A 12128-nucleotide genomic window follows, 5' to 3' on the forward strand; every position below is an offset into this window, starting at 1 on the left:
GGCAGAGAGAGAGAGGAGGAAGCAGGCTCCCCGCTGAGCAGAGAGCCCGATGTGGGACTCGATCCCAGGACCCTGAGATCATGACCTGAGCCGAAGGCAGCGGCTTAACCCACTGAGCCACCCAGGCGCCCCTGTCTTATTTTTCTTAATAAAGTCTCCTTGAAGGTACCTATGTAATGCCTTATACACAGTGAGCGTTATAAAAACAAACAGACAACCCTTTAAAAATGAATGACAGAAAACCAGACAGGATGTATGTGTATGCGTGTGCACGCACTTGTGCACACACACATGCATGCATTCATGTGTGTAACTGTATGGGGATATATGGAAAAATAGGAGCATGTATATAATATATTCAAATTTCTTCAAAAAGAGAAATGTGTTTAGGAGTAATAAGCCATGCTAGTCCCAAGCCTATGTAGAAGAAATCATCCCTTCTCATTCAAGAAAGACTACACATGGGAATGCCTGGGTGACTCAGTTGTTAAGCATCTACCTTTAGCTCAGTTCATGATCCCAGGGTCCTGGGATCAAGAGCCCCACGTCAGGCTTCCTGTTTCTCCCTCTCCCACTCCCTCTGCTTGTCTCCTTCTCTTGCTGTGTCTCTCTCCATCAAATAAATAAATAAAAATCTTAAAAAAAAAACAAAAACAAAAAAGAAAGACTACACAGGCTGAATTGCAGAGCATGAGACAGGCAGGAGTAAGTTAACTGGCTGAAGTCACCTGAAAAAGCCTCAAGAAAATAAGTATTAAGAATATCAAGGGAGGGTTTTGAAGCAAAGAGAAGCATTTGCGACCTGATCCATAGGATACCCTAAAGCCCAATAATGCCTTAAGGATAGTAACATAAGGTACACCTCATAAGGATACTGACAGCATCACTAAGCAGAGAAAAGGGACTCTGAAGTCTTCTATTTTAGTTAAAAAAATTCGTGTGAATTTTGCATTCTATTTCATAATGTAGTCATGTTTGCTTTAAATTTTTTCTACCAAATTTCTGAGCAAAATGAAGCTTCTGGAAACTGCTCCATGTTTATTCAACAGTGCAAACCTCTTGGCACACTGCTGCGGATTCCCAAGCCAGTTTGAAAAGCGTGGTCCTAAAGCGCCAAAATAACACGGCAAACACAATGAATGGGCTAACATTAACAACAGCGTAAATGTATATGTGAGAAGGGGTGGGGAGACAACATTTATGGGCTGGGGAGGCTGTAATACTTTTATAAGAGACTAAGAACTGGCAAAAAGAAAGTTCAAGAAAAAGTAGATATGAAAAACATATGAAGAGAAGGCTGATGGTGGCAATAACTTGACTAAATGCAACAATCAACTGAACCATGTTATTTCCTATTGACAAGTTCAGGGAAACCAATTACACTCAAACTTGCTCAGTTTCAATACCATGGAACACTACATCAAACTAATGATGTACTATATGGTGACTAACATAATAAAAAAAAAAAAAAACAATCAGAAGACCTTCAAAAATGAATAAACAAAATGAGTTATTCCTTCTTTTCTATGGGTAGCTTGAGTGAGAACATGCAGTTCAAGATGGTTAAAGGCTGAAGCTTTAAGACTCAACAAAGCAGCAATGTCCACAACAGCCCAGCTGTGGCAGGGACCGAGATGCCCTTCAACAGGTGAATAGATAAAAAAGATGTGGTCCATACATACAATGGAATATCATTCAGCCATCAGAAAGGATAAATACCCACCATTTGCATCCACATGGATGGAAATGGAGGGGATTATGTTAAATGAAGTTAACAGTCAAGCAGTCAAGCAGAGAAAGACAGTTACCATATGGTTTCACTCACATGTGGAACATAAGCAATAGCATGGAGGACATGGGGGAAAGGAAGGAAATCCAAAGGAGAAAATCAGAGAGTGAGATGAACCATGAGAAACTATGGACCCCAAGAGACAATGTGGGGGTTTCAGACGGGAGGTGGGTGGGGATGGGGGGAAATCTGGTGATGGGTATTGAGGAGGGCACGTGTTATGAAGAGCACTGGGTGTTATACTTAACCAATGAATCAGTGAACACTACATCAAAAACTAATTATGTACTAAACAGTGGCTAACTGAATGTAGTAAAAAAATGAAAAAAAAAAAAAAAGACTGAGCAAGACAAGTCTGATGACAGAGATAATAGCTGAATCTATGGGAACAAATAGAATTGAACAGATTTTTAGAGCACAGAGACATGAGTATTATGCCACACAAAGGTCTGTGGTAATCTCTTAGCCAAGAGAAGGTATTTCAACCGGAGCCTTTAAATATAACGTTAAAGGAAAGTTAGAAAGTAGACCAGGCAAAAATCATGATGTAGAAACCAAAGTCCACGACTTCACCCAAAGCTGCAGATCTCAAGAAGGTCAGAGTGAAGAAAGATTTTATACCATCAAAGAGATAATCAGAGATCTTAACCTGACATTCAGAGACCTCAGAACATGACACTCCCAAGAATGAGAGACAGAAGACAGGGGAGTCCAGGAGATGGTTTGGTATAAGAGTTCTGTCACTGAAGAAACACGGAGCTCCGAGAAGTTTTGGCTGAGTATAACAATATGATTAGTTTACAACTGTAGTCCTTTCCCGCTGAGAAACTTACTCAAGTTTATCTACTAAATTATCCAGTCATTTGTACCTTCCTACTATTTTCCAAGAATTGTTTTAGTTGTCTTGGTACTATGCTGAATGGAACATAGGAAAAGGTTTGTCTGAAAGGGAAATACTTTATAAAGTATATCCCTCTTCAATAACTTTATAAAGAAAAAGAGGGCAAGGGGCAAAATGCAGGATGTATGTATGGTTATCAGCTACTCTAAGAAATCAACCCCCTCTGTATAGAATATTCATACAATTTTTTCTGATTATAGGCAGGCAACTCCCTAGCTCCTGGTTGATCTAATTTATAACAGCTTTCTAATCAGGAATCTCAATTTGGATTCTAAGATAGTATGGATTGTCTTTTTATTAAAAATACTGCTGAGCCAACTGATCCCAAATTGTCAGCACAAAAGGAATACCCTAAATACCCTTGGGAATGGGTATTCCCAAGAGGAAAGACTATAAGCACTTCGGAATCATCACTTTGCAAAGCAGCTATGCAATTACATCCAGAGGGCTAATATCAGTCTTATGATATGTTTAAAAAAATAAAATCAGTCACAGAATGTAACAGTAGAAAAGACATCAGTCAACACCTTCAATCTGTGGTTCAGGAATCTGAAACCCAGTCAGCACAGAATCAAGACTTTGTTCTGTGTTCTAGTCCAAGGTCCTTTTATTGGGAGTGGGGAGAGGTGTAGTGGTGAAAACAGAATGGAGTGGGCACAGGGGTTGAACACAGCAAGAATTTCTTTCAGCCATCCCCTGTGTAATGTGTCAAAGTCAGCAGAGAATGGAGAGATCCTCTACCCTGCAAGGAAAAGCCACCAGACTCCACCCCTCTTGTCATCCAAAAAGGACCACTGCCCAAGTCCAACTAACTTTAATGCTACTATACCAACATAGCCAAAATAAATAAAACTATATCTCAAATGTCATTTGTTTAAATACTGAAGATTTTTTCAATAATTTGGCATAGCTTTTGTCTTTCCCCACATAGCCTTCACACCAATCAAACTCACAATATTTTTCTATACAAAAAGTATATTTAAGAAAATAAATCTCATAACTCATATAAATACATATAAAAATAAGACGGTATACAATTATTACTGGTAATAATGCAGTGCTTATGTACCTAATCTTTGTACTTCTACCTAAAATATGGAAAAATTTAGTCAGCTATTAGAAATAAAAAATAGCAACACAAATCAGGATGAATTTTAAGTGCACTGGGATTTGCCATACCCTCCCATTTTATTTTTTTGCTCTTCTTCCCTTGGGTTAAATTAATTTTAAAATTACACGAAGTAAATTACACTCTGAAATTTTACTCATTCAAGTGGTTACCTGGGGTTTGGAACACAAGCAAACTCACCACCTGACTCCCCGTCAACTTCCATTTTATTCTCTTTGGGGCAGAAATAATACAGACGGTGAGAGATGCTCAAGTTTTACATCTCGGCGATTTCAGATCAGATTTTCTTCCTTATGTTATTACACTATTCTCAAAAATTAACTCTTCTCCCAAGAACCACTTCTACACAATATTTACCGACAGGTAAATTACCAGAAAGACTTTCTACTGGTTAAGCTCCCAGGACAACCTCTCAAGTTCACTCCAGCTCCCAGAACACTCACTCTTTTCCGTATGGATTTGCTCTAGAGCAACAACAATATGTATAAATACTGTACAAATTCAGGACTAGTAATGCAAGAACTGAGAAAGTACTAACCAATCCTATTAGGGAGAGAATTTCCAAAATTAAGCCTTCAGGACATATTCATTGATGAAAAATCATTGGCTTTTAAGTTTTACTCATAAACACCTACTGCAAACATCCAAAATTTTCACATGAGGAACCACAAAATATCAGTTACAAAAAATAGCCAGCCTTCCTCGTTTATAACAGTTGCTTATGTGAAAGCCTCCTAACCTGTTCCTTAAGGGCAGTAACTGTAGCATCCAGCTTCCTTTGTAAGGACACCACTTGCTCTTCGTGCTTCTTTGTGAGGCCCATTACGATGCTCTCATGCTGCTCTCTAGCACGCTGAAGGGATTCCGAGTGACGGAGGTCCAGCAGCTGCTGCTTCAGGCTCTCCAGAGCCATTTCAGTTGTCCTGGACTTCTTAATCATCTAGTGGATACACACAGGAGAGCCATGTTTACAGTACTTTAACTCTTCCCTCTCTTTATAGATTGTAATGCCAAAAATTAACCATCCTTCAAGAAGAATGGTCAAGAAAGGGTCTCCCTCTGGTGGGGCAGATTTAGTTCCTTAGGACTTCCCTAGCTGGAACCCACCAGGCCCACAGTTGCTGGAAACATTCACTGAGAAAAAGAACCTATAGTTACCTGAGGAGAGTGATAGAGGATTTTGCTCAGCATAATGGCAATGTGGGTACAATTGCTGCTACAATAGTGGTCGCAGCGCTGTTTGCATTGCTCTGTGAACCAAGTGTGAGGGGTAAGCCAATTTCTGGGTCACAGAAAAATGACAACCATTTCTTGAAAGACTGATGAAAACTGTCAACGACCATTTGTTAAAAACAAAGTTTTGAATCTCTACAGTTGTGGAAAAAACAATGGTGTACCAGGCTAAACAACGGTTCCCAAAAGAAGGCCGTATCCTAATACCTAAACCCTGTGAATATGTTATGTTACATGGCAAGGAAAAAGTAAGGCTGTAGACCAAATTAAAACCGCTGTTCAGATGACCTTAAATTAAAAATGATTATCCTGGATTATCTGGGTGGGCCCAATGTATCGAGAAATGTCCTTAAATGAGGAAAACTGAGGCAGAAAAATCAGAATCAGTGACTTCTGGCTCTGAAGATGAAAATGGGCCACAAGCCAAAAAATGCCGGTAGCCTCCAGGAGCTAGAAAAGGCAAGAAAATGGATTCTTCCTTAGAGCGTCTGAAAAGCAAAAAATCCCTGCTGACAGCTTGATTCTTACCCAGTGAGACCCATGTCAGACTTCCGGCCTCTAGAACAGTAAGATAATATGCATTGTTTCAAGCAATTAAGTTTATGCTAACAATAGAAAATTAGTACACATGGTGATTCTGTTGCTTTTATGTTTTCATTTATGCTATATTTTTTTATACATGCAATTTCTAATTTATAAAAAGATTTAAAAGTTATAACATTTTACTATATAAAAGCAATTCAACTTTTTATAAGAACTATCAATTTTCAGAAAGTTAAAAATGCTAACAGTCTCTTACACAAAAAAATTAAAATTTCAAATGAGGCTTATTCTTCCTATTACAGAGATTGACCATTTATTCCAATACTGTTTAAAGCGCTTATGACAGTTATTCATTTGCTCAATAAAGAATGGGACTACTTTGTACCAGGCAGGCTTCTAAAAACTTAAGGACATGATGACAGGACAGGCAAGGTCCAAGCTCTGTCTCTTTCCACCAGAAAGTAGCAAAACAATAACAAGTAAACAAAGATCGTTTCAGATAGTTTTAAAGATTTTATTTATTTATTTGTCAGAGAGAGGAGCGAGAGTGAGCACAAGCAGACAGAGTGGTAGGCAGAGGCAGAGGGAGAAGCAGGCTCCCAGCTGAGCAAGGAGCCCGATGCGGGACCCGATCCCAGGATGCTAGGACCATGACCTGAGCCGAAGGCAGCCGCCCAACCAGCTGAGCCACCCAGTTTTAAAATAGAGTAACAGGATATGGCATGATGAAGGAGAGTAGGAATATGGAGCTATGGGCTACTCTAGATATAACATGGCTTGTTTTAGCTGACACCCGATAGATAAGGAGCCAGCTATGAGACAACATTGTTTAAATTCTTTCATAGAACCATCCTCAGAACTAACCACACATCTCCAAAACCAAACTCACAACTTTATAGGCACTTTTAATTTTAACAACCTTCCTTCCCCCCAACCTCCAAACAGTATCTCTCTCACGAGTCACCCCCACCAGCCTTCCCTACCAATGACTTATGACCATTTCCAACCATTAAATGGCTATCTACCTCATTAATTAAAGAATGTACCACCACCTTTTTTTTTTTTAAGATTTTATTTTTAACTAACTTCTATACCCAATGTGGGGATTGAACCCACAACCCCCAGATCAAGTCACACATTCCACCAACTGAGCCAGCCAGGCTCCCTTGTGCCACCACTTTAAAGGCAAGTCTACCGGGGTCAGGAAATTCAGGCACTGCTGTTTTGTCAATAACTGGCTTCGTAACCTTGGGCAATTTTGACTTCCCCAAAACTTAACTCATCGATAAAATAGTAAACACAATGCCTCATGCCTCACTAACCAAAATCCCAACAAGATTTTTACAAACATAAAAAGTTGATATGCAAAATCTAGAAAAGAAAATGTGAAAAAGGGCTACCAATTTTTTAAGAATGCTAATTTGTTTACCACATTTTAAAACACACCATAAAACCATAGTCATGCCAGTATCAGAGCAAGAATAGAGAAATACATAAGACAAAATATGTACAGGTTACATCAGTTTTCAACAGCATTCACTCAACCTATCCTGACCTCCTATTATGTGCCAGAAGGCAGGGAAGACTTAGGAAAAGAAAACCCACGAGCAGGGGTGTTAATCAACTAGCAGTTTGCTGAGGAAAGCACCTTCCAGAGAGAAGAAATGGCATATACAAGTACATAAAAGCAACACATGCACTATTGAGTTTGAGAAGAATAAGGAAAGAGGTAGGCAAGGATCTGATGGCCATTTCCATGCCATACTTCATCCCACAAGTAAAGTGGGGTCAGGCCTTAAGCAAGGGAAAAACAATCAGGATTTTAGAAAGACTGGCCAAGAGAAAATTTGCAGAAGGGGTAAAAGCCTAGAGACTAGGAATGCCTGGATGACTCAGTGGGTTAAGTGCCCAACTCTCGATTTCAGCTCAGGTCGCAATCTCAGGGTCATGAGATCAACCCCCATATTAGGCTCCACGGTTCTCTTTCTCCAGCTCCCTCTGCCCCTCCTTCCACCCTACACCCCCCACTCCTTAAAAAAAAGACTAGAGACTAGTTAAGATACTTTTGTAACAAATGGTAAAATCCTGAATCAGGGACATGGGGACAGAAATGTGGAGACTCAACAGAAGGTAGTGGCTGACTGGATGAGGGGGAACAGAGGAGCTGTGCAGACTTTTATCTGGTAAGCAGTTGACTGGGTAGATGAGAGCACCGTCCCTCCAAGGTCAGGGAAACCAAAGCAGGCTGACGCTGGAAGAAGATATAAACTGCAAAGTTCTGCTGAATTTAGCCCCACATTACCATAAGTTAAGTAAAGTTTTCACTGTAATGAATAATCTTTTACCATAAATAATCACAATAAAATATTTACCTGTTCTTCGTTCACTTTTAATGCTTGTATTTGGGTCTCCAGTGATTTTATTTGTGCTTCAAGCTGTATCTCTCTTTCTTTTCCATTCTGAAAGAGTTTCTGTGATTCTCGGAGGCTGAGGCTCAAACCATCCTTTTCATCTACAACATTAAAAATTATTATATAAATAACTTACTGTGAGGGGACCCTTATTTTCACAATCTCTTATCAAATATCAGGTTGGTATCATATGAATGTTCAGTTCAATTCAGATAGTAAACTTCAGTTGATTTAGAGAAAACCAGGAAAGTTCCAAAAAAAGAATGCCTCAGTGGCACCAAAAAATTGAGAAAATCAGAACCACTTCCCTCAAAAATATTACTGTATCCTTTTGAGGACCACAAGATTTCCTAACAATGGTTTCAGCATTTGTTTACTTGAGAAGTTACATAGATGGGACAAATCTCTGCTAATCAAAGAAGGAATCTGAAGACTATTTGTTTTTCATACGCACTTGCAATGAACTTTAACATTCACCTAATCTTAAATTCTTCCCACATATTTTATGGTAACAGTTTACAAGTTCTTCTCTCAAAATAAATTTTATAAACATTACAGAAAGAGATCTTTTCACTATTAATTAAGTTTGAAACAAGCTAGAGTTCAGTCACAAAATTATTCTACAAATGAAAATTTCACCATTGACCAAAACTACAAAATGCATGAAGAGTAAACAATTATAACTTGAACTGTTTTCCTCTACGTGCCTCTCTCAGTAATGGCACTATTTTTCTCCTTGAAACACCAAAAGGAGTTCGAGATCACAAACTCTTACTTGGATTAAAATCTTATTTTAATCTGTAGGCTTAGGGGGGAGGGGGTTTGGGAGAAGGGGGTGGGATTATGGACATTGGGGAGGGTATGTGCTTTGGTGAGTGCTGTGAAGTGTGTAAACCTGGTGATTCACAGACCTGTACCCCTGGGGATAAAAATATATGTTTATAAAAAATAAAAAATTAAAAAAATAATAATAATAATCTGTAGGCTTAGAAAATGTATTGCAAACTAAACACAAGTCTCTCTGGGAATTCGAATACTTCGTCCAAGGTAAACTACATATGCAATCAACAACTTATTCTTATTAGGACAGAACGCTATCAGCCTAGTTAAATAATGTTCACTGATTCTAACAGCCCAATAGAAGAGAATGAGAAAGCGAGGACCTCAAAATAGAATGTCCTGGTGAGAAATAATCCAAGGCAAGGTGTCAAAATCCTGGGTTTTTGTTTCATTCTGACTGACTCATTATGAGCCCTTTGACCAAGTGCATCCACTCTCCAAGCTTCATATTTAAAATAAGCTGTTAGAAACAAGATGTCTAGCTTTAGTGTACCTCATAAATGACAGCATCCAACAGGTGTCATCTTACCTTTGATTATCAGAAGCTGGTGATTCAGATATCTAATTTGACGCTCACTTTCATTTAACTTTTCAACTAAATTGTCTAGTTGTCTCTCTTTTGCTTTGTTAAGAACCTGAAGTTGGATAATCTGCATATTTTCTGCAGCATCTGCATTAAAATTAGAGATAATTTATTAGATAAAAACATACCCAAATGGAAATTTGTGGATACAACTCATTAGTATCATGAAATCAATTCAGTGAATTTTGATTACCGTTTTTTAAAGAAATAAGACAATATATCCGAGTGCAACATGGAGTATGAATAATGATTATTTTGTGAAATGTGTTTTCGTTACGTATGGTTATTTACATAGGTAAATATTATAAGACCAAATCACAATGTAAAAAAGGTACTTCTTACTGTGGTCACTGCCAAAAAAGTTTAAGAAGTCCCTGGTCTAGAGTATAACCCTGAGTCACACTACCATTTTGGCTAATTAAAAATAAGCACATACCAATTACAATGGAACAGAGTTCTATGTTCTCATAAAATTGAAAAAAGAAAACTACATCAGATTCTATAAAGCCAATTTTAAAGAAAATTTCTAGGCACTCTTCTCAAAGTGTTTTATCTTAAACAGGAATGGAAATTACATCGTATTCATGTTCATGCTAGCACATAACTGCTGCACTAATAAATCAATGAAGAGATGAATAAAGAATTTTGAGGTCTTCCTTCAGAAATGATTAAAGTCATTTTAGGGACCACTTAAAAATGACTCGGGGGAAAAAGAGAAAAAGTGATGTGTAGGAGAAGGATAGCGCTTCAACCACAAAACAACAAATATTTTTCTTCATTTTCTTCTAGAACAATACTTCTACTTGCCAACAAACAAAACAATCTTCTTTTTAAAAAAGAGATAAGGCTGAGAACAAAAGAAACCCCTGAAGACTGAAAACTTTGTTACAGGTCAACTTAGAACAGGGTTAACTCAAGAACGAGCAGTCTACAGGCCACACCTCTCCCCAAAGTCATTTTTTTTTTAACTACTGTGGCTAAGAAGCTATAATCACTAAAATTCAGCACTACTGTACCATTAAGTTACCTAATTAACTTCCAAATGTTTAATTTAGGCAAATGGGTAACTTATTTAAACAAAAAATAAATCAACTTGATAAAACACAGACTCTTAAGACAGTCACGTAAGGTTATCTACACAGAAAGACCAGACATAGAAACATCACTGAACACAGTAGAACTGAAAGAGCAAATACCAAGATATCAGGCCACTGGTGTGATGCTTATTAACTCAGCCTAAAATCAGTTATGCAACCCATGCTGTCCACCCCCTCACCTCATTCCATAAAACCTCCTGAACAAAGAGAGGCGACCCTGATTTTGCTGTCAACTCCTTGTGGGGAAGTGAGGTCTGGCCTCCCCCCCATAGCTCTCCTGCAGGCCACGTGTATGTTATCCCACAAGCAGTGCTCTGAAGTTAGGGCGTTGTAGCCCAGTCTTCTAGGTGGAGCCCAGGATGCCCAGAACAGCCAGTGACATACCCCCCTGCTTCTTAAACGTGAAACAAACCACCACCTTGCTGTCACACTCTAGAGTCACCCTGGCTCTTCAATATGCACAATAACTGGAAGCTATTTCACATGCTGGAGAGTAGGACAACAAAAGTCAAATGTAGGAAACACTATTCAGGTCAGTCACAGCCTAAGTTCTGGCTTTTGATTTTGGGTGTTTCATCTCCTCCAAACTCTCCAGTAACATTTCTCTCGTTCTCATATTTATACATGCAGCATAAAAAGGGAATTTTTTTCGCAAATGCCACATGACTGAACCCGAGATAACCCTAGTTTAAATTCTAAATATTAAGTACTATATATCAGAGTTACCAAATTACTACACTAAAAGTCTAAAAATTAAAAGAAAAACTTCAGATGATAATGGCTAACGTACTGAATTATATTTCTATATAGTAATAAAAAAATCTAAGTTTGAAGAGAAAACTCAATTTCATTTTCCAAATTAGACATCAGTAAGAAAAACATGTGTCTAATGAAAAGTCTTAACCAACTAGAACAACTGAAATATGCAGCTGAGAAGAACTATTAATGTTTTATTATGTAAGTTTCAAATATATAAGGTAGAGAGTAGAGTGGCAATGAACCCCATAAACATACCACTCAGAATCAGTAACTACAAACTCATGGTCTGTCTTGCTTTATCTGTATCTCCACCTAACACTATCCCCAACAACATATTATTTAAAGTAAATCCAAGACTCCTTATCAGTTTATTCATAAACACTTCTGGATTTCTAATAACAGAACTAAAAAAACAAAACAAACAAAAAAAAACAACACCACAATCCCATTATCATACTTTAAGAAAAAATGACAATTTTTGAGTATGCCCAGTGTTCAAAACTAATTCTGTTATTAAGAAATAAATATAAACTTGATACCTACTTTCATTAGCTCCTAAAAATTGTTGTTGCAGGCTTTCAAATGTGTCACTTCCTGCTATCTCTTGGGCTGGCGAGTCATTATTCTGTGCAGAAGCTTGATAAGGTTTATATGTCACTTTATATGGTTCCAAAGCTTGACAACTGGGACCTTGTGATGTAACAAATTGCTATCAAAAGATGATAAATGAAACTGACAATCAGGATTTGGCTTTTTCTTTGAAAATGATCTGAATTAGACACCTCAACTTTGTTAGGAAATTAAATTGTGGTACAATTACAAACTTAATACATATATCTTAGC

The 12128-nt window shown here is 37.9% G+C and overlaps 1 protein-coding gene across 5 annotated transcripts in view; it reads right to left on the reverse strand.

The window, feature by feature from the left end:
• CEP152 (centrosomal protein 152) overlaps positions 1 to 12128 on the reverse strand; it is a 91819-nt gene that overhangs the window by 62913 nt on the left and 16778 nt on the right. For all 5 annotated transcript variants that reach the window (XM_032343652.1, XM_032343649.1, XM_032343653.1 and 2 more), the window contains exons 6-9: positions 11829 to 11994; positions 9376 to 9516; positions 7968 to 8107; positions 4559 to 4759 (exon numbers count right to left, since the gene is read on the reverse strand). In XM_032343652.1, coding sequence (XP_032199543.1) covers positions 4559 to 4759; positions 7968 to 8107; positions 9376 to 9516; positions 11829 to 11994 — 648 coding nt within the window. The remainder of the gene's footprint in view (positions 1 to 4558; positions 4760 to 7967; positions 8108 to 9375; positions 9517 to 11828; positions 11995 to 12128) is intronic.

Source organism: Mustela erminea, chromosome 5 (assembly GCF_009829155.1).
Source record: "Mustela erminea isolate mMusErm1 chromosome 5, mMusErm1.Pri, whole genome shotgun sequence".
NCBI lineage: Eukaryota > Metazoa > Chordata > Mammalia > Carnivora > Mustelidae > Mustela > Mustela erminea.